Consider the following 24,274-nt stretch of genomic DNA (forward strand, 5'->3'; position numbering starts at 1 on the left):
TGCTACTGCAATTGGGTAACTTGATCTTGGATTATATTTCCTTGGTCCTGGGGGTATGATGAAGACTTGCCCCCCTCTAAACTCATCCATAATTGGCAAAAAACTACCCCATTCAGTTGCTTTCATACCTGGCTGGAAAGTACCCATACCTCTTCCATCTGTCCTTTGGTGCGGCAAAGATTGGGATGAGGCTTCGATCTGAGAGAAGAAGGCCGGCGGCACTCCTGAAGGACGGAAACTTGATTGATCGGCGCTAGGCATCACAGATCTGGACCAATTGGCGCTGGTATAGCAGATCGTAGCTCGGGCATCGCGGATCTGGACCAATCGGCCCTGGGTATAGCAGATCGGTGCTCCACGGCGTCGGTCGGTAGCGTCTGGGACCGATCGAACCGATTTCGCGTGGCTGGTCGACCTCATCTGCACGCGTTTGAACTGGACAACTTCCTTCATTTGCGCGCGGCTGGTTCGAAAGGGTAACAGTTGGACCAAAACTCCAGTGGGTTTTTGCGGCTGGTGGTTGGGTCTTCGAAGGAGGCGGCTGGGCTCGACGGGAACGGCTGGGCGGTGGGTAGGGCGGCGACGGCTGGTCTTCACGGAAGTGGGGAAGAAGGGTTTGGAAGTATTCTATCAATGGCTTTTTGGATAACAGTGGTTATATCTGGGTTATTGGTTTGGGATTCTCCTGTTGGATTTTCCTCAATGGTGGCCAGGGTTTCGTCTCCATGCTCTGATACCATGATGAAAAATATTGTAGGGAAAAGAAAATAGCACACCAAGAATTTACGTGGAAAACCCTAATTAGAGAGAAAAAACTACGGGATAAGGGAATTATTATTAGAAACTGATATAATAGAATACAGCAGACTAACAGCTTAAATAGAGAACAGGGAAATCCTAGGGTACAATGAAAAAGACAAAATTGCCCCTAGAGTGTAAAACCCTAATTTCAACATTTATACTTAGAAGATCGTTAGCTCTGGTATCCCTGAAATCTCAGAGATCGTTGCAGATATTTTGGAAAAAGCTTGTGCTAGATTCACCACTTCATCACCAAATTTTCAGCAGCCTCCTTCACAGGCTTGTGTCTGTTGATTATTTTGCATTTACTTTCTTGAGGGAATGGAATTTGTTTTTGCATTTCTGTTGAAATCAGCGAGATAGAAATATGTTCTAACTCCATAAATTCATGTTCGAAATGGGATTTTATCTTTATTATATGAATGATTTTACTATCTAAATCCAGTTATATATGCCTTTGCAATAGTCTATAACCTATTAATATATTATTTTGCTTTGTATTAAAAAAAATCTAATCCCAATTTTATAGTAAGATCAGTTAACGAAATTAGAAGATAGATGTTAAATCTTAACAAACTAGTTGCTTATATAGTTTGAATGACTTCTCATAGAGAACATTGTGCAGCATCAAACAGAGCAACATTTTTTTGAAATATATATATGTGTATGTATATATATATATATATATATATATATATATATATTTTATTTGTGTGATAGTTATGCAATCCGTTGTAATTGCTTTATTGTTTTATGTAGTAAGAAATGTAGAATTTGAGTGTACAAGTTTTAACTTATTACACATAAACCTAATAAAATTACATAAATGCAATATCAAACATTTTTTAGTTTACCTGCACATTGTTTTCGTCTCTTCTATGCAGCCTCTATGTGAGAAAGATGTTGAAACTGGTGCTCCTTCCTGTAGTATCCAAGTTGACGTTTCACCTAAACATGAGGTTAACCTATCAGTAAAGGTCTGTTACTTTGATATGCCTATTTGAAGCTGAAATAAAGAACCATCTTTTTCGTTCTCTTCGAAGTTTGCTAACATTCAGTGATTTTTCCTCTATATTATTTGCAGGTGATGCTGAATCCATTAGAAGTTACTTACGATTCCATGTTTTTTCTTCATTTGTTAGAGTTTTTTGATGGGTTCAAGTCCTTCGAATCTCTTCACAGAAGGGTAAGGCTGCTTGCTTTTCTTGTTTATTCTGTATTAGGCTGTTTACTTTAGTTTGATTCCTTTTGGTTTGGGGTTTTTAGCTTTATTTTTTAGCTTCTATGTCACTCCTTGTTTGGAGTTATATATCTGTTGAGTATTAGCATCTATTCATCATATCAAGGATTTGACCAAGATACCCCAATCACCCTAATCCTGCTACATTGGTTACTCAAATGATTTTCTATTTCTGTGACAAGTTTGTTTAGAGCTGTTAGTTGGAATATGTGACTTAGGCCTACCTATGTTCCATTTTGTGTCTAATACTCTAGCGAACTTTTGAGACGTTAGTGACCATCCAGTTGGTAATGTCATTCAATATTCAAAATAAATCTAGATGGCCTTTCCAAAAATCCAAGTGTAATAGCGTCTTCAAATCTTTCAAGAGGAAGTTTCTCTACTATTAATTGACTAACAGCAATATGGTAGCTCCAAATCATTTTTAGATATTTTTTAGGACCTTTCTGTCTGACTAGGGTTTTTTCTTTTACTAGTGGCATTGCCAGGAGTTGGAGCAGTCTCTCTAGTGAAGTCTTCTTGGCTTTTCCTCTCAGAGTTGTTTTCTTTGGGCAGTTGTTTTGGACCTAGTTTTGCTTCTCACTGGAGGTTTTTTATTATTATTATTTTTAATTTTTAATTTTCTTTGAGAGAGGAAACGAAGACCACTTCATTGATAGATCACAAAAACATTCTAACTTTGAGTAATTACAAAAAACACCTCCAGTGTATCATGAGGGGCGATAGACTTTAATTAACCATGTTTTGTAGCTAATTTATCCAACGACTCCTCCTCAAACTCTCGTTTTGTCGATGCCTCTCTTCTCTGACGATCATCTCTTTGGCCCTAATTTTGTCGTGCGGTGAATCCGATTCAGGCTCTGCTGATTCATATCCCCTTGGCTTTGCTCTTCGTCCCATCAACAATCGCAAGCTTTGATGTTCCATTCATTGTCACTCACCCACCTCAAATCTGACACCAAACGCGTCTCTGTCTCAATGGACATTTACAATCAGGGATCTTTGACCACATGATGCAAGCTGGCTAGGAGATATGTTTGATATTGTGAGTGGTGAGACTTCCAAATCATGGGGAAGACTGGATGGTGGTGGTCATATGTCTCATGCATTTGAATTAGAAGCAAAAACAAAAGGAATGTTTCATGGTTCTCCTGCTTTTATCACATTCCACGTCCCTACGATGTCTGCTTTACAAGAGGCCTTATCAACCCCAATTCTTACCTTTGGTTGTCCTCACTGACAGCCCACCAAAGAAGTTTCCTTGGCTTTTCTGAACTCACCTTATGATTTTCTTGACAGCATCTTTGATGGCCATCCTTTCCATGGTTACAAGAAAACTCTATGGCTTGATTTTAGTCGAGTGTTCTTTTTCTTTTTTTTTGGTTTTTTTGATTAGAGAGGAACCGTCACTTTTTGGATTCTTCTTCTTCTTTTGTAGTTTTATGGATTTGATTGTGTCTCATGTTTTGTATTGGTGTAAACATTATTGGCTCTGTTCTTATTGTAGTCTTGTAAATTGATTAAAGGGCATTTTTACTTGCAGGTTCTTTCAAGTCTAAATGGAATTGAAAATGACGAAGCTCGATTGCTATCCAAAGCTGAGTAAGTTAACTTGTATATGCGTGACTTGGTAATTCAGCAATTATTGTAGTCTATATCCATTTCATCTTATTTACCCATGTGCGCACTGTCATGTTTGTTGTTTCTGATCCTCCAGATGCATAATGTCAGGGTCTAAGAAAGTGATGTGGGACATTACTGTCAATGGCATTACTGTCCATGTCCCTTGGAATACACCTTCGCAACAAAATAGCTTGGTAAGTGTCTTCTTTAATAAAATGCTTACCATGATATAACCTGAGCATTCATTAATCACTCATTCTAAGAGGGATTCCAACCATTATTTATTTACAGATAATTGCTTAAGCTGTTACCAACAATAAGAACATGGCTTTAGCACTTGCACTTCTTTTAGTAACTAATATTTGTTTCTTCTCTACAATAAATGCTGGTTGGCCATGAAGTTGATTCTTAACATAAATAAATAAGAAAAATAGCTCCTACTGTGCTGTCCTTTGATTTAAGTCAGCTTTTGTCTAAGATACTAGTGCAGATTGACCCGGGGTGAAGTTTTTTTCTTTATGAATTGTATTTGTATATCTATAAGCTTGGGTTTTAAATAGGATTCGTTTTTGGTTTGTGCCTTTCTGCTGTACTTCTATATTCTATAAAGATTTTTTTTTACCAAAAAAACAAAATTGCAACTCGACTCTTGCCGTCATTCGAGAGTTCTATTGATGATATTCACGAATTGCTGAAACATTTGTCGTTATGCCTTCATCAGCTGGCCTGGAATTAGAATCCAAAGTAACCACCTTAACATAAAAAAGCAAAAAAAAAAAAAAAAAAGAAAGAAAAGAAAAAAGAGTTGAGCTCAATCATGGATGTCAAGAACTGACATCCTTTGAACCAACCACCAAAACATCACCCAAGAAATGATCAAGACTTACCAGTAACTATTCAAGAAAGGCCAATACTTCAAGTTTATTATAGGAGGTATCGCTGAGAAACTTGATCCTTCAAGCAAGGAATAAGATGACAATTTTTCTCCTTACAATATCAAAAATGAAGTTGTTGTCATTGGAGAATCACACGCTGCCACCGTTGCCATCGGTCATCTCACTCGCCGCCACCGACGTCACCCTCTGTACCGTCACCATCGCCGTCGGAACTGCTACCTCTCATCACGACACATCTCAAAATTCTAAAAAAAGTAGCACTTTTTTTGGGTTTTAGTCACATTGCTGCTACTTTCATTAGTGACGGACGTTGCTGCCATCACCGGCCATCTCTAATTCATCCGCTGTATGTTGTACGCCGCCACTGCTCATTAGTTTTTCCCCAGAAACATTTTTTTCTTATCATTTTTTTTAATGTCAGGATCAGAATTTCAGAACTTCATCAAATGCAACAATCCACAAATAACATGTCACAAACACAATGGCCACAACTATCTTCAATGGTCACAATCTGTGATGATGTTCATGTATCGTTGTGGACAAGAAGACTGTATTACGGGCAAAGCAACGTCACCCAAAGTCGAGGATCCAAAATTTCGCACTTGGAGGGCTGAAAACAATCAAGTTATGAGTTTGTTTATCAACTCCATGACCATTGAGATTGGAGGAAATTTTCTTCTATTCTCAACTGCCAAAGAGATCTAGGATGCTGCTAGAGGCATTTTCTTGAATAAAGAAATTATTGCTGAACTCTTCTAGATTTAGACCACTCCTCAAGATCTTAAACAAGAGGATTTATCTATTACAACTTACTACACCACTTTATCTCGCTATTGACAACAATTGGACTTATTTGAAAATCATGAATGGAAATGTTTTGATGATGGTACTCCCTTTTGAAATATTGTTGAGAAGAAAAGGATTTTCAAGTTCCTTATAGGACTCAATAAATCTTTGGATGAAGTTCGTGGTCAAATTCTTGGTACTAAGCCATTACCTAGTCTTCGAGAAGATTTTGCAGAAGTTTGTAGGGAATGGAGTCGAAAACAAGTAATGTTGGGACCAACTAAACATCCTCCTCAAAATGGATCCCTCATCTCCCAACTAGACCACTCAACTGATCCCATCGCTCTTGTTTCAAGAGGAAACTCCCGTTATTTAGTGATAATCGGTCGCGCAAAGGGCGACATGATGTGATCATTGTCATAAACTAGGTCACATTAAAGATACATGTTGGAAAATACATGGAAAACAAGGAAATTGGAACCCGAATACTGCCAGATCAGATTGAGAAACCAGGGCAATGCTGCTATCTCTGAAACTTCTAACAACTACCACTTACCAAGTGTAAAACTCTTAGGTTTAAGAAAGAATCAGAATACTCTATTCATTCACCAAAGATATGAATATATACAAGTGTACAAAGCATAGAAAAGGAAAAGATCACAAAATATTTACAAGAATGGAAAACCCTAACTATAGAATTATAACACTCCCCCTCAATTTGGAGCATATATGTTAATCATGCCCAACTTGTTACATAGATAATCTATACGTCTTCCATCGAATGCTTTCGTGAAGATATCTCCTAATTGCTCTCCAGTCTTCACATATCTTGTAGATACCAACCCTTGTTGAATTTTCTCACGTACAAAATGGAATCAAGTTTAATATGTTTAGTCCTTTCATGAAATACTGGATTAGACGCAATATGAAGTGTTGCTTGATTATCACACCACAACTTTGTCGGTGTGGTGATTTCAAATCCCAACTCAATAAGAAGTTCATATATCCAAATCAATTCACGCACAGATTGTGCCATTGCTTTATATTCTGATTCTGCACTTGAACATGACACCACATTTTGCTTCTTACTCTTCCAAGAAATCAAATTACCACCGACAAAAACACAATACCCTGAGGTTGATCTTCTGTCTTCTTTAGATCCTGCCCAATCGGCGTCTGAGAAACATTCAATATTGGTATGACCATAATCCTTATATAATAAACCATGCCCGAGAGTAGCTTTCAAATAACAAAGAATCTGTTCCAATGCGACCCAATGATAACTGTAGGGCATGACATATACTGACTCATAATACTTACTGAATAGGCTATGTCGGGTCGAGTCACTATAAGGTAATTAAGTTTTCCCACTAACCTCTTATATCTTTCAGGATCTTTTAGCAATTCTCCATCTTTTGTGAGCTGTAAGTTGGGCATCATTGGGGTACTACATGGCTTAGCCCCCTAGCTTTTCTATTTCAGTCAACAAGTCAAGTACATATTTTCTCTGGGATAATAGAATTCCTTTCTTGCTTCTTATTACCTTAATTCCTAAAAAGTATTTCAACATGCCCAAATCTTTTGTATGGAATTGACTATGAAGAAAGGTCTTTAGAGATTGGATACCTAAAACATCATCACCAGTAATCACAATATCATCCACATATACAACTAACAAGATGACACCACCCTCAGATCTCTTAAAAAAGACCGAATGATCTGACCTGCTCTTCTGCATTCTAAAGCTTTCAATCACCTGACTAAATTTACCAAATCAAGCTCATGGGCTCTGCTTTAATCCATACAAGGATTTACGAAGGCGACACACCGTTCCATTCTCCCCCTGAGCAACAAACCCTAGTGGTTGCTCCATATACACACTCTTCTTGAAGATGACCATGAAGAAATGCATTTTTAATATCAAGCTGATGTAAAGGCCAATGATTGATTGAAGCTAATGAAATAAACAACCTCATAGATGTCATTTTTGCTACAGGAGAAAAAGTATTAGCATAGTCAACGCCATAAGTTTGTGCGCAACTTTTCGCTACGAGGCGCGCTTTTAACCAAGCAGTAGAACCATCAAGATTGACTTTAACTGCAAACACCCATTTGCAACCGTTAGCCTTCTTTCCTGTCGGGAGAGAAACTAAATCCCAAGTACAATTATCATCTAAGGCAGTCATCTCCTCCACCATTGCGGCACACCAACCAGGATGAGACAAAGCCTCATGAACAATTTTTGGGATGGATACAGACTCTAAGGATACAATGAATGAACATGTGGAAGGCGACGAATGGTTATATGAAACAAAATAGGAAATAGGATGAGCACATGTACATTTACCTTTACGAAGAGCAATAGGAAGATCATCACCCGTTTCTGGATCCAATGACGAAGAAGACTCTGGTACAGGGCATGGAACTGGAGGAGGTTGTCGTCGAGTATAGACCTTAACGATGGAAGGAAAAGTAGAGGTAGCCACAGGTAGAGATGACTCAGAAAGAGGATCGGAAGGAGAAATAACTGTGTAGACAAGGAAATCATCCTTTAATTCCTTATGCTCCCCCTGACTCTTATTCGAAGAGAAAGACGGTGATGAAAAAAATGGGGTATGTTAAAAAAACGTGATATCAGGAGAGACTAATTATTTATTTAGACTAGGACAATAACACCTATACCTCTTTTGGACACGGGAATAACCAAGGAAAATACATTTTAAGGACTTTGGATCCAGCTTGGTATGCTGAGGCTGTTGATAATTTTTAAGGAACGACTTTGTTTTATTTTATTTATCAAGGACGAATGGGGCTGAACATGAAGTCATGCATTAGACATGACTCATGCGTTTGCACCCATGCGTCTGAGGTCATGCGTCGGAATGAAGATGCGCTAATCTAGTATGCAATGACCATGCGTTCCTATCACAAGTTTTCTTACGCTCGCGCCAAGTATAACGCAAATGTAAGTTTCTCGGGTAATCCAAGGTCGAACACAGGGACTTGTCACTCAATAATTCTTATGAAGCAATGCGTTTGAGGCGATGAAAAGAAAAATAAAAAGAAGTTTAATGGATATGCACACTATTCCCACTCCTAACTAAATAGATTGAGCAATAGATGACTTGCGATGAGAATAAGTAGAGACACAACAACCATTAACGCATAGTAATGTTTATAATCTTAAATCGCTCGAGTAATCCCAACTCATTGCACTAACGCGTCGCACACCTCTCGGTGGTCAGCTGCATGACTATATCTCTATAGTGCATGGTTGCATCGAGCATAAGATTGTGTCTATCTCTAGGAACAATGCGAATTTTGCTTTAGTGCGTTCCATCTCTTACCTTCTCAGGCAGTTAGATGGGGCTATTTAACTTATAGACAAGCAATGCAACATCCCATAGATAGGCGTTGCTACAGCCTTTCACCAAGCAAAGAGGATTAAATCACTATACTCGCACAACGCATACCTCTCGGTGGGTTGCTTCATGCGTCCTATCTCTAGGCTACACGATTAAGCATGCGATTGTCTTTGATAAATAAATGCTGAAGATAAACTCTGATAGAGATGAAGATGATGAAGAAGATGGCAAATGAAAGAGTTAAGATTTGCATTGATCACAAAATATCTTAATAACTTAAGCTAAAATATAATACAACACAGAGATTAGAAAAGAAAGGAAGGACTCTGCGTCAAGGCTGCTGGTGGTGCCATGGTTGAATGGTGGAGATGTCTCTCTCGAGCTCTATCTCCGGCGAATGCTCCGATCGTCACTCAGTCTGGATTGTGGAGATGAAGAATTCTCACTGAAAATCTCTTTCAAGCTCTCATCTGTGATCACAAACTTCTGCCTTGAGGCAGAAATTCGGATGTCTTAAAATGAAGGTCCCAAGGGCTATTTATAGAGTTTGGACGCCGACAGCTATAATGATGACGGTATGGCTCACTGCTGCTTTGTCGCGGTATGGGCATTATCTCATCGTCTTATCTTGTTGATACTCCCAAGATATGCGTCCGAGCTTAATTTAGTTGAAGTTATCAACGCGTTCTACCCATCTTGCGATCTTCTATTATGGCTATCACTCCGTGGCTGCAATCTTCATTTGGTCACCGCAATTCCCATGCGTTGGACGCATGTGATTTCTGCAACTTCCATGTGTTGGACGCATATGATCCAACTTTCAGCGCATGCGTTTGTCTTTGCGATCACCTGGCTTTAGCGCATGCGTTTGTCTGTGATTGCTTATTTCAAACACATGTGTTTGATTCCTGCGATAGCTACAAAAATGGACATTTTGGCATGGAGTAACACATAATATTGGGGTCAGTGAGGATTTAGGTGCTAATTGACACAAAACTCAATTTTTCGTAAATTCTAATTATTATCACTGCATTTTCTACTTATTAGCCTTCATGATTCTAAATAAAAGACTTATAATAACTGGCATTTATAAGAAAACAAATGTTGAACAAAGTAGAGGCCGAACATCCCGAACAAAGCAGGTACAACCAAATATTTTGGGTGGAATAGGAAACAAATGTTGCTTGGGGCATAAAGTACGAAAAGGTATCTCACCCTTAAGAATGGAAGAGGGCATGTGATTTATTAAGAAACAAGCTGTGGAAACAGCATCAACCCAAAAGGATTTTGGAACCTGCATTTGAAACATCAAAGCTCTGGCTGTCTCAAGGAGATGACGATTCTTTCGTTCTGCAATCCCATTTTGAGATGGAGTATCGACACAAGAAGATTGATGAAGAATGCCATGGGCATCTAAATAAAGACTTGAGTGCATGAGAGAAATATTCCTTAGCATTATCACTCCGAAGGCTGTCTCTTATACACATCTAGATGTGTATAAGAGACAGCTCAAGGAGATGACGATTCTTTCGTTCTGCAATCCCATTTTGAGATGGAGTATCGACACAAGAAGATTGATGAAGAACTGTCTCTTATACACATCTAGATGTGTATAAGAGACAGGTTCAAAGATGTAAAGACCTCCAAATTCCCGCCCTTTACCAATAGTCTGTTTCGTCGTAAGATCCTGAAATAAGCAATAACCAGGGAAAAAGGAGACACAACAATGAAGATCATGAGTGAGTTTACTGACCAAAATCAATTTAAACGAGAAATTTGGTAAATTTAAAACTAATGACAAAGAAATTGATTCAGTGAGATGAACGGTTCCTGATCCTAAAATAGGAGTGGAGGTTCCATCAGCTATAGTGACATTAGGTGAAGAGGTAGATGTACAAAGGTTAGAGAATAAACAGGGGTTACCTGTCATATGGTCTGTAGCACCAGAGTCAATGACCCATTTTGACGTGGAGGAAAGAAGGCATTTAGAAATGTTACCTGTCTCTGCGATGGTCGTAATGGGAGTAGAAGATGATGCCCTCAATGACTCTTGATACTGCTGAAATTTAGCAAATCCCTCTGCAGAAATCATAATTGACTTGTCAAGATTATCAGGAGTAGAGGCGACATGTGCAGAGGGTGATGGCATCCTCTGACCCTTATTCAGCAATCTTCTGCATTCACGTTTCGTATGGCCATGTTTATGACAATAATAGCAAACAACACCTTCTGGATTTGATCTCCATGAATAGTTGTTGGATCCATTCAACTTGTGTTCAGTTACTTTTGACACCATAGGAACAATCTCAGACATTTCTGGGCTCTTATCAGCCATTACCTCAAAAAATAGACACTGGTCAGTAGAGAATCAAACCCTAATTTACCGAAGAGATGTCTTTACAAGTAGTGAGGGTATATCTATATATCCCAAACAAACACATCACCAAGAAGAGCCAACAACACTGAGGAAACCCACAGAAGACGGAAAAAAAACGACGGCACACGCGCCGGCGCGTGGACGGACAGTAGGTTGGAACAAGCAGCGCGTGAGCCTCACGCGCTGGTCAAATGGCAACCAGACTTTGGGGTTTTGTAGATCGGCGGCTGGGCTCCTTGTTGGACTAGGCGGTGTCGAAAAAACAACTTTTTTTTTTCCCGCGGCGACTGTGAGCAAAAGTGTAAACTCACCTCTCCACAAAATCCTAAACGTATCACAAACAGGTTCTAAATTCTCAAACCCTAAGGTTCACAAAACCCTAAGTTTGTTTAGAGATCTCTGATACCATGTAAAACTCTTAGGTTTGAGAAAGAATCAGAATACTCTATACATTCACCAAAGATATGGATATATACAAGTGTACAAAGCATAGAAAAGGAAAATATCACAAAATATTTACAAGAATGGAAAACCCTAACTATAGAATTATAACACCAAGGATTTGATGGATTTGCTGCAACAACTCTTGAATGGAACAAATCTATCAATAGTAAGTAGCATTAGGAATGTGCAACAAGGTAACCAAAAAATCCTTGCTCTCCATACTCAAACTCTTCCACCTGAATGGATAGTGGACTCTGGAGCATCAAATCATATGATAGGTGATAAATCCTTATTCTCATCCTTTTCTCTTTACACGGGTAATCTTTCAATTCAAATTGTTGATGGTACGTCTACCAAAGTAACTGGGATTGAACGTATTCAAATATCAAGCTCCCTAACCCTTGAATCAGTTTTATCTGTGCCAAATTTGGAGTATAATCTGTTGTCTATGAGTAAACTGAATATGGACTTAAATTGTGAAACTAAATTCCTTGCGAATTCTTGTATTTTTTAGGACCTGGGATTGGGGAAGATGATTGGCGATGCTGAATTACATGCAGGGTTGTATCTTCTCAAAGCAATGTGTCCTCCACCGACGAAGGAATATAGTAATCTTGTAGTTCAATCTAATTGTGAGTCTGCTTATGTTTCTCAATCCTTAAACCATTCAAATAAAGATAGTCTTCTTGTCATGATGTTACACTATCGTCTTGGTCATCCCAACTTTTACCTATATTGAGCGTCTGTTTGCTACTTTATTTCTTAATAGAAAAACATCAATGTTTTTGGTGTGAAATTTGCTAACTCTCCCAACATACTCGTTCTCAATGCACACCTCATACTTATTCTCCATCTCAACCTTTCGCTCTTATCCATGGAGACATTTTGGGACCCTCGAGGGTAAAGAATGTCAATGGTGCACGTTGGTTCCTTCTTATCGATGATGATCATACCCATCTAAGTTGGACATTCCTTATCAAGGATAAATCTAAAACTAGCCAATTATTCAAAGTCTTTCATAAAATGATCCAAAATCAGTTTCAAGTCAATATCAAAGTACTTAAAATTAACAATGCTCGTTATTTCTTCAACTTTACCATCGGACCATATCTTCAATCTCATGCCATTGTTATATAGGAGAAAGATATTGATCTCCTTTTTCTTATTTAATATGTGCATATTAGGTCTTCTTATATAGGAGAAAGACCTTTTACAAATATGGAAAGAATAAAGACAATAAAGGAAAAAAATATTCATATACAAATATAAAAATTCCAACTGTATAGAACGGTTCAAAGCTCGTCTCGTGGCTAAAGGATTCACCCAAGCTTATGGTATCGACTACGAGGAAATTTTTGCTCTAATTGCCAAGTTAAATACTAGTCAAGTACTTCTCTCTGTTGCACTGAATCTCAATTGGCCATTATTTCAAATTGACGTAAAGAATGTGTTCTTAAATGGTGATTTGGTGGAAGAAGTGTACATGGACATACCACCTGCCAACAAATTGCAAATAAATACTTATAACGAGTACCAAAATTGTAGGGAAGGAACAAGATGCGTCATTGATTACATTGACGAATTTCATAGACTGGCACTCAAGCAAATTTGATCGAGAGTTAAAATCACTTGATACCTCGTAAATCAAAGGAAATATGTTAGATGGAAAAGACGCAACTGAGAAAGTTAATTTTGTTAATGATTTTCACTCTCATTATCGTCATCGCTGTCACTATCGTTGTATCAAGACTTAGGAGCCTTTAACTCCATCCGTAAAAAGGTATTTTTGTTAATCAAAGGAAATATGTTATTGACTTACTTGAAGAGACAAGCTTATTTGGTTGTAGGACAACAACAACTCCTATTGAAGCGAATCTGAAATTACAAGCTACAAAGGTTAAGAAGTAAAGGACAAAGATAGATAACAACGACTTGTGGGTAGACTGATATATTTATCTTACATATGTCCGGATATTGTATTTCAGCAAGTATGGTGAGTCGATTCATACATTTAGAACTTGCATGTCAAGTAGTTTTTTTTTTTGGAGCATTTATTTGCATGGACTATATCATGTTCGTTTCTTTAAATAGATTGTTCAAAGTTGAAGAAGGTGTGGTCTTCCTGCTTTAATCAGATTTCAAAGTGGCTTTGTTACCGGGTTGTCGAAGTTGGAGGTTAAATTCTTTTGGTTTTTTATGTTAACCCCCTTCTCAAAGTTCTTGGCTGCCTCTAATTCTATGGATAAGTTTGTTCACAAGCCATCGTGTTTCACCAAATGCACCAGTCAACTTCCTCTTGAGGTTTTGGTTTTATGGGTTGTTGGATTTCTTATCGGTTTTGTCGAAGCTGGGTTGGCCTTTTCTCCCGTAGCTTGTTTCCTAATATTTATTGTGTATTTTTGTATATATTTATTATTTAGGTGTAATATCTCTTTTGTTGTTGGTTGGTGGTCTCTCTTGTAGTTGTCTTAGATAAGTAAGAAGAAACAGAATAATATTATTCTTTTGGCTTAAATTTAATACATATATAGACTTCTCAGCTAAGTTTGACTTCCTATGCTGTTCCTAGCAGGTATTACAAGTGGGGGCTCTTTGTGTAACATCGAAATATGATTGGAGCTTACTAACTTCAACATTAAAAGAACAATCTGTTATGCTAAAACGCTTAAGTGATCCAAATTTGGCCTCAGATATTGCTTTTACAGTTCAGCCTCAAAATCTGTATGATCACTTTGATATTCAACTACGGGATTTGGAGGTTACTTTCCTTCATTTTTATGTTCTTTACACTTGTTCTAATGTTGTCATAATAATATAATTTGAGATAAGAACGATATTCTTTAGATGGAGATCCAAAGGCCTTCTCATTCTCGGAGTATTCCTATTTTTGAAAAGTTCAGTGCTGTTCTCGCCTTACGGTCCTGTTTGATCCCTAATGAATCATCATTGAAACAGCTGGAGGTAATTTACCTGCTCATTTGGTTTCCTGAACGCCACTTATCCCTTTTTATCGTCTAGCCTGCTACTCACATATGCCACATATACTTTATTTTATACTATGAAAAAATGTGCAACTTTATTAGATAAACATGAGGTCCATCTCAAACTAATCGACAATGATAATGAGAGGTGTAACTCGTGTATCATATAAAGATTGTGAGCTCTCTTCATTTTTTTTTTTTTATATGGGATCCTCAACATGCCTCTTCTCGATGGTGTTCCTTTGAGTTTATCATTCTTGAATCAAATCGCAATTTTTTGGATGGAATGCCCGTTTGGGCATCATGGATTTCTAATAGCGTATTAGATAAACATGGAATTGCATTTCAAAACTAATTGTCTTTGTCAGAAGAGTAAGCCATGTATCTTATAGTAATTGTGAAGTCTCTTCATTCTTTTTTGAAGTGAGATCTTCAACAAAATTTAGTTGACCAATGAATTTATTTTCTAAAGTCTTATTGTAAATTAATATTTTCTTTATATTTGTCAGATGTTTTTTTTAATCTTGTCCTAATTCATTTGATATTCGTAAACATGTGGATAACTATATGTTTTCCTTTTTTTTTTCCTTACCCCTTTCAATGATATAATGATAAGAAACTAATGTTCAAACCTATAAAAAACTTTAAAGAGAAAACAAAATTATAGAACAAATGATAGATCAAAATGATTGACCCAAAAGTTTAAGTTGATGGGTGATGGTAAATTCTATTATATCAATACTTTCACACTCCCCACTTGTGGGGTTAACACATATCCATATGTTTTTCTTTTCATAAAAAAATGTAATTTCATTGATAGATGAAGCGTGTATAGGTTTTATGTGAATGGTCTCCAATTGTTATAAATACTTAAGAGAAAATCAGTCCAACTCATATTCACTACCTATATTGAATTCTACAATTTAGTACATCCTACGAGTTTTCATTTGTAATGATTAGTTCCTGGATAATCAAACAGAGTCCTTCCACACAATACACAGAACAGAGCAACAATATAATGTCTCACAAATAGATGATGAAAAGAACAAGATAAGGAAGAAAGGAAATAAAAGGAACAAGTCGATTGGAACTTCGCCGAGAGTGAGTTGGTTCTCCCCTCTAGAGAAAATTACCCAAGACTTAGCCAAAAAGTTTCTGAGGTCGTCTCCCCTACAAATAATGAATGCTCTGACCTCCGTACGAGGGCTCCACGTCCCACTGATTACTTTGTCTTCTGATTGCCCCTTTTGCCCTCTGCTTATATGTTCGAGTAATTTGGGGTTTAACAATACCACAGGAGGTCTCCAGCACCTTTTCCACCAGGTGCAGATTTGGATAATGCTGCCTCATCATTGTAGCTCATTCCCATGTAGCCTCACTTTTGACATTGCCCTTCCACTTGATTAATCATTCCTCTTGCCCTGTGGTTGAGTTCCAGCGCATATCCAACACTCCCTCTAGTTCCATGACCCATTCATAACTATCAGTCAACTGAGGAGGATGGTTTTGGACTGTCACAGTTGATCCCACACGTTTTTTAAGTTGGGACACATAAAACACGTCATGGATGGCAATGGATGGACGATGTTGAAGTCTATAAGCCATATCCCCGATTTTTTTCCACAATTTCATAAGGATTGAAAAAATTTGGAGCCAATTTTTCACGTCGTTTCTTGGCCAATGTTCTTTGCTGGTGAAGACCAATTCTTGGAGAACTTTTAGAAAACTTAGGAATTTTACTATGTGATTCAAATGACAATCAACCCTCTTTAAATAGACTTAAAGAGGAAGGGCTTGGTCACGCCTAAGCTATAACTAACCTAATCTCTTTAAATAGACTCACAGAGGAAGGGTTTGGTCATGTTTAAACTACAACAAAACTTAACCAAAACTGTAACAAACTTAGTAAATTGAAAACAGTAAAATATCAATATAGAAATAAAGAATACAAGCAGCCTATACAATCGGTAAACTACCCAAAAAAGCCCTTACATCACTTGCCTACTAGGATGCATTCTCAAGTACACTAGGTCTTCTACCGCATATTCCACCTCATGTTGCTTCTTATCCGCAAACTTCTTTGCTCTCTCCTGAGCTATGCTCAGATGATGTTTTAGAGTGACAAGGGTTCGATCACGTTTAACTAATTGAGCTTCTAGTGTGCCATTGGTCGTAGTACGGTATCCATAATCTATCACTTGTGGAGGTTCTCGACCACACAATATTGAAGGGTGTAGTATGGGTGGACACATGGTATATGGTATTGTACCAGTATTCGGCCCAAGGAGTCCATGCAACCCATTGCTTGGGCACACTACAGAAGCGTCGAAGTTATGATTCAAGGCACTTGTTTATGATCTCAGACTACCCATTGGACTGAGGATGAAAAGTTGTATTGCGATGGAACTGAGTGTCTTGAATTTGAAACATTTCTTTCAAAAAATGACTCAAGAAAACCTTGTCATGATCAAACACAATGGATCTTGGATACTTGTATAGTCGAACGACTTCCTGAATAAACACTGTAGGTATATCTTTTGCAGAGAATGGATGGCTAATTGGAATGAAATGGCCATATATTCCAAGTCTATCCACAACCACCATAATACCATCTTTTCCTCGAGACTTTGGTAGCCTCTCAATGAAATCCATGGCTACATCCTCCCATACTTGAGGAGGAATCAATAGCGGCTGAAGCAAACTTGCAGGTGACATAACCTCAACATTATTTCTTTGACAGATTAGACACTTAGCCACATAGTTCTCCACATCATTTTTCATACTCGACCAAAATAACTCTCCTGTCATCCGCTTGTATGTGCGTAAGAAACTGGAATGACCTCCAATGACGGAGTTGTGGAATAAATGTTGTTTTTTTTTTTTGAAAAGAAAATATCACTTTCCATTGATTTAATAAAAAGAGACTAATGCTCAAGATTACAATGAGACGTAAAAGGAAAAATCAACTTAAAACTAAGACAACCAAAATACCCAAACTGGACAAGACTGAAAAAACAAATACAAACAAAGACAAACAAATATGACCCAAATCGGAATAAATTGACATTTTACACCAAGCCCCAGAAACCACCAACTCAAAACTAACAGAACAAATCAACACTTTGATGAGGACAACTAGTAGGGTAATCTCCATGGGAGAGGAAGCCTGATTCAACTTTCTCAAGTCTGAAAAACAAATCAAAATAAAACATAGACCAAATCCACAAGACTGAAATCAAAGCAAGGCCGTCTGAAGCTGTAAAAAAACCCCACCACCTTCAATCGAAAGAACTTGGATCCATCGCCAAACTAATTGCCATATGATTCAACGGTCTCCCACCCTAATTCATTTGATCTCCAAAACACACTTAAGTGTAACACTTAGACTCTCTGTGAACCAAGGAACAAATTTCATGCTGTAGACTGGCAAACTTCACAACCAGACTAATTGAGAGGGGTCGGATTACCCCATAACAAGTCCACAATCTGCAATTATGGACTTTAAATGACCAGGAATGTCCGATTGAGGCAGTGGCTTAAGGCTAGAGTTCCAACCCTCTTCTAATTGTTGCCCTTCAATTTGAAACACAGAAATAAGCTCCTCCCCAAAGTTGTCAACTTGCTCCGAAAATTCTTGATTATCTTCTTCACCATATCTTTCTAACTCTTCACTATTGGCACTCACAATTGGGTTATTATCTGAATCATAAGTCTTCTTCTTCTAACAAACAAGGGAGATTCGTCGAGTGCCTCTAAAAAATTTGGTCTTATCGTTGTGAATTTGGAAGACTAAATATTTGAATTGTTGAGTAGGGGAGGATAGACGATCTGACCTAATGGAGAGAGCTGGGACCAAAGCTCGGGTGCAACATTCTTCCAAAAAGTCTGGGTTGGTAGCCAACACTCTAGATATGAAAATAGATTTCTTTATCCTAGAAAAGTGCTTAGGATAAGGCTTCAACAATCTTGAGAATTTTTTTAGGGAAAAGTGGAGTTGAGCGGGTGTATCTAAGACTAGAACACAATCTTTGGCCTTAGGAGAAAAAGGATGGTCAAGAAAGATATACTATTGGCATTGATTTTTATCCTCTTCCATAGAATACGAAATGCCACTAGAATTCAAAAAGTTGGCTAGTGCTGGACTGCTTGAACCGAACGATGCTCCAACCTTTGAAGTGCTATCAAACCGTTGAGATCCTTCCAGTGGAATGTCTAAGGACGCACGTCTATTTGGCTGGACAATATTCCTTTCCGGACAAACAAAATAAGACTTCTTCATGCAATTGTCTTCCTCAATGATGACTTTGGAGGCTGAAGTATTAATGCACAGAAAGATGGAAGGCTCCTCTGCATTCGGCGGGAAATTGAAACTTGGGTGGGGGCGTACCTTTTGTATTACCTTTTGTCTTGCATATAGATGATGAAAAGAACAAGAGAACAAAGGAAATAAAAAGGGACAAGCTGATCGGAACTTTCTGGGGAGCGAGTTGGTTCTCCTCCTCGAGAGGAAATTACCCAAAACTTAGCCAAAAAGTTAGTGATGCCATCCCCCCTTCAAATTACGAATTTTCTGACCTCAATACGTGCGCTCCACGTCCCACTAACTATTTTGTCTTCTGATTGCCCTTTTTACCTCTCCACTTATATGTTCGAGTAATTCGGGGCCTAACATTTTCTTGACAACTTAATATTGTAGAGTTAGGTAGTTGTCCTACGAAATTAGTTGAGATCCTTTGGACGTATTCAATAGTCTTCTTTGTTAATATGCGATCAACCACATCTTTCTTGTAATTTTAGTCTTTTAGGCCTAATTCCCATGTGTTAAATGCTTTAGTTGGGGTGTATTTTCAGCCTTGCCATACGGCTCGTACCTATAAAAATGGTGGCTACTTTGAACATCTTTTGTCAAATTGAATAAAATTCTCACATTTGTGTGCATCAAAGAACCAACTAAAAAAAGACTTTGTATGAACATTGGAATTCAATGAAAACTTGATCGAGATCAATAGAAATCAAAACCTAAAACATTGATATTTTATGCATTTCAACTTTGAAGAGAGACGCATTTAAATTTTAATTCATGACCATTTGAAGTTCAGATAGTCAAGATTCTGTTGCAAGTTGATTTCATTAGAATTTGGAACCCATGGGTAAATATAATGGATTGGATGTGAGTTTAATAACATTGATCTCAGAAATTAGTGGTTAAGTTTAATTTCCATGTTCGCCAGTATCTTTTCTAACACATTGTAAACGTCTCAGTTCTAATTTTTTAATTTTATTTTATCATAATTTTGTTTTATATTTGGGATATACATCTTAGCCCATGGATCATCTTGCCATACTGAAACCTTCTCCATCCATTGTCCTGCATTTTTTTTCAGGTTCTTTTCCAAATATCACCACTTCATGTACATTTCTCTCCATCAATATATGGTGCAGCTTTGGAGCTTGCTGTGTATTTGCATAATCTAATAGCAAATACTGGCCTTGAAGAATCCGAAGATGGTGGACCACATAACACGATTTTGAATGGACATGACAATCATTTTGTTGGTTTCTCCTTGGCTGCAATTCTCCATTCTGTTAGATTTGAAATTGATCTAGAGAATCATCATCAAAATGCGTCTGTCATCATGCTTAACCTAGAGGATATAGAGATATGGTATACTTACTATTTATCAAAATGTGTGCGTCTTCTTTTCTTAAGCCCCCACACTAGTCTTTCTGTTGCTAATGTTTCCTTACTATTTGTCAAAATGACCTCAAATTCTAACTCAAGTTTAAGTACTTTTACTTTAAAAAATATACCCGTTCACTCCTCCTTTCCTCACCAAACTGGGCAAGATGTTCCTCCCAGCTTGGAAAAATTATAAGTGGAACAAAGGATTCTCAACTTTTTCCTTTTTCTTGTTTTTTCTCCACATTCTTCTTACAACCATTTGAAATATATCAAATTGTTCTATAAATGTCAATGGTATTGTATTGCAGGTATGATATTTTAATCTTGGAGGAGCTATGGATCTGCGTGAAGGCATTGAATATTGCAACTCATGCCATGAGTGGTGATGGAGATGGGCAAGTTTTGTATTCTTGTGGCAATAAATCTCATGATACATCCTCTCATCTGCATGGCACTGATAGTCGACATAACAAGAAAGATGTGTTGAATGGTATGATTGTTAATGCTGGAAAATGTTGCACCTTACATTTTAGCTCTGGCAGAAATGACACAGCCAGAATTGCCATATATTTGAATGATGCCGAAATCCACTGCTACCCATATGTATATGGATTGCTCATTGGATTTTTTGAGAGACTATCTGCTTGTAATGCAACTTTTAGCTGTGAAAACTCTAAAGAACCTGAGATGAATGATGAAGATGTAAAACCCATGCCTTTGTCACCATATCAAAGATTTGGTTTCTCAAACTTTATGGAAATTGATTCAATTGGACATGACAGCATTCCATTAGATTGCTTTCCTTTCATTACATTACAGCATTCTGGCGTTCTTGGTAGTCCTGAGAGTTCTCATGTTAACCCAAGTTCTGAGTGGAGAAAACGTTACAAAATAAGGGATAGAAAAATCAAAGTTCCAGAGTTTGATCTGGAGACGGGACCTACTATATTCCACACCCAGCCATCAAAACCTAAACCTGGTTTGGATACATCTGATACCTCGGAGAGTTCCTGCCACCCTAGTCTCCATGATATTTATTTGGTTTTACGTGGAATCAAAGTCCATTTCCATGATTCTTCTTGCATTGTTGGATCTCTCATGCTTCCAACTTGTAAATCTTCCTTATTTATTTGTGAAGACTATTTTGACGTATTATGCTCAGTAGAGGGATTGACTGTCACATCCTCATGGACAAAAAATTATCTTGAATTAGTATGGGGCCCTTCATTTCCATATTTGTCTCCTATTTTAAATTTCCGTGTTAGACAAGAAAAAATCTCATCTTTGAGTGCCAAAATTGAAATCAGTGTTGGCATCCAACATGTTTGTTGTTTCTTACCACCAGAATTTTTAGCCATGATGATTGGTTATTTTACATTGCCTGATTGGAGTTTGCAGTCAAATGAGCACTGCTTCACTGGGAGAAATGAGCATGCTGGTTTAGAAGAAGAAACTTCCATTATTTATAAATTTGAAATTTTGGATTCAGCTTTGATTATGCCTGTTGAAAACTATGAGATTCAGTTTCTTAGTTTTGAAATGAAAGAGTTGTATTTTACATTCTTTGGAGGCAGTTTAGATGATGCATTGAAGGGCGTTCCTCCTGAATGTTCTATTCCAGTTTACAAGCTTGCTAAGACAAATCACTGTATAAATCTTTTTGGACGAGAATTATTTCTCTCGTTGCTGCTTTTCAAGGACAAGGATAGAAATAGCTCCTTGTCGTTCTTTCAAAGTACCGAGTGTCAAAAGGTTAGTTTAGTTGAACTGCTAAACGCAGAGATCTGGGTCAGAATACCTTGTGAAAGTAAATTTATCAACGAAAGCTTGCAACCAACATGTATAATGACGAGGATAAGAAATTGTGAAGTAATTGTTGATGGTACGTTTGATATTTCTAGCTATCTTTTTGTTATTCCATTTTTCGGTAGTTGTACTTGTGTTCATAGTAGTCAATAAAATTTGTTTTATTCTTTCAATAGATAATCATGCACTTGGTGGATTTATGGCACTACTGGAGAACATAAACCAATTTGCTTCTGTTGAAGACCAATCTAGATGTTTCAAGTCTGATGTTCTACAGTTTTTTCAGTTAACAAGGTGTCTGAAAGAGGGCACTTCAGTTTTTTTACCCGAGTCAAACACAACACTCACTGAATTTGAATTTTGCATTGATTCTCTTTTCTTGAAATTGAAACGGCAGAGAAATGAATTATTGGAACTTAATTACAGAGTTGAATTGCAATTTACATGCTCTGGAACATTGAGAAATGGTATTGTCGAAGGGATGAACTTTTGTTTCTCTTTGATGGTGTTATACTCGGTGCCCAAATCTGTTGTCATGGCTAAATCCAGCTCGGAGCAGTTGTCACCTGTACCTGACATCTCCCTTTCAAGGTCAAGTCAAGGTCCAGTTGAACTTTGTGTTTTCCTTCCTACTATCGATGTTTGGTTATATTTTTCAGAATGGATAGAGATTGTTGATATATTGAATTCTTATGTTGGAAAAATAACTCAATTCCTGAATAACACTGCATTAGGAGGTTCATCAATCACTTTTCCAAATAGTGTGTGTTCTTCATCTATGTCAATTGAATCAGCATCAGAGAATACAGAGGATGATGATACTCTATTTATTGTTAGAGTGAAGGACATGGTAATTACGTTTCACTTTCCTGTTTATGTTACGGAATCCTCTGGTGAAGTTCATAGAGCTGAAGTTGATGAGAAGGCGCATCAGAATTTTTCTTCAGATGCTGTGGAAGGAAAGTACTGCAGATTCATTATGGTTTCCTTTCACAGTAAAGGAACTGAGGTACTTATTAACAGTAAGCACGCATCATTAAGGTCTGGCATGGAAAAAGTGTGCGGCATGTTATCTAAGTGTGAGGAAAAGGGTGTTCAATCTTGTCCTCTTTTTGAGATTTTTGGAGTCAATTTGGAGGTTGATGTAAGCGGCAATCAATTGAAGTTTGCTTTAATCCGACTGAATATTAAGTGTGAATGTTTCAATATTTGGTTTTCTTATCACGTATTCTATTTCTGGAAGCATATTGAGTTTGATATCTGTGAGGCAAATTCATCGTCTACAACTTGTCCTATTGAGTTTGAAGTCCAACTGAAGAAAGTTTCATTTCTACTGAGTGATGGACGGGTATGTTCCTGCTTACTTAAAAGTACTTCACTTTGGTTTATATGGAAAACTACTGCAGATTTCTTTGTCAATTATGGTATTTATCTTTTGACTTTGAAAAACTATGCTGTTGTGATGTTTTCCTTGTTTTGTTTTAACATTTATGTGTTGTCTGTGTGGAATTATGCAGATCTTTCATTAGTACTTCGCTGTTTTCTGGACTTCTAATACAGTAACTGTTTAATATTTGAGGAATGTTATTGGTTAATGAGGAAAAAAAACGGCTTGAGTGTATATATGGGTCCTAACGTTTGTTCGATGGATGTGATTCTCGTGTTGTATCTGGCAGAGTCCATTGTTTTTCACCTTTTTTCCCAAATTTTTCTTGGATGGTTTGCATCCTGAGTTCTACTTTTTCCTCTCCTTTTAAAGATCATAGTTTTATTCTTATCATGCAGTGGAGTTGTTGCAGACCGCTGCTGGAAATTCTTATGAGAAACATTCTATTGCGTGCTAGCATGACCAGAGACACCATGGAAGACTTCATCACTGGTGAATTGAGCATGAATTACAATAACATCCAAAAGGTATCTAATTGTTTAAGCATGTGTACAAGTTTAAAAACCTGGGAACATGATATGGTGTTAAAATATTGATATAATTAAATTTATTTTAACTCATCAGCTTAAGCTTTTGGGTTTAGTGGTGTTTTAACTTGATATCAAAGAAGAAGTTGTTTTCAAACTCCTATAGTGTCTTGGGGGTATCACTGGTCTGCATTCAGCCGTGCACGCAACCTTCGACTCCTGTGGGAGAATTATCATTAACATTGTAATCATTTAATCTTTTGCTAGAAGACTAAAGCATCGAGCACAAGAACACAAAATGAATGATTATTGCAAAACTAACAATAATTAAGGCCTAAGAATAGCTTAATGTGCACAC

The 24,274-nt window shown here is 37.5% G+C and overlaps 1 protein-coding gene across 4 annotated transcripts in view; it reads left to right on the forward strand.

Moving 5' to 3' along the window:
* The window catches only part of LOC120071354, a 118,739-nt gene that overhangs the window by 71,770 nt on the left and 22,695 nt on the right, over positions 1-24,274 (forward strand). For all 4 annotated transcript variants that reach the window (XM_039023583.1, XM_039023581.1, XM_039023582.1 and 1 more), the window contains 10 exons: positions 1,686-1,778; positions 1,886-1,987; positions 3,585-3,643; positions 3,759-3,858; positions 14,105-14,290; positions 14,377-14,493; positions 19,898-20,178; positions 20,505-22,078; positions 22,179-23,350; positions 23,788-23,916. In XM_039023583.1, the coding sequence (XP_038879511.1) occupies positions 1,686-1,778; positions 1,886-1,987; positions 3,585-3,643; positions 3,759-3,858; positions 14,105-14,290; positions 14,377-14,493; positions 19,898-20,178; positions 20,505-22,078; positions 22,179-23,350; positions 23,788-23,916 (3,813 nt within the window). The remainder of the gene's footprint in view (positions 1-1,685; positions 1,779-1,885; positions 1,988-3,584; positions 3,644-3,758; positions 3,859-14,104; positions 14,291-14,376; positions 14,494-19,897; positions 20,179-20,504; positions 22,079-22,178; positions 23,351-23,787; positions 23,917-24,274) is intronic.

The sequence above is a fragment of the Benincasa hispida genome, chromosome 2 (assembly GCF_009727055.1).
Source record: "Benincasa hispida cultivar B227 chromosome 2, ASM972705v1, whole genome shotgun sequence".
Taxonomy (NCBI): Eukaryota; Viridiplantae; Streptophyta; class Magnoliopsida; order Cucurbitales; family Cucurbitaceae; genus Benincasa; species Benincasa hispida.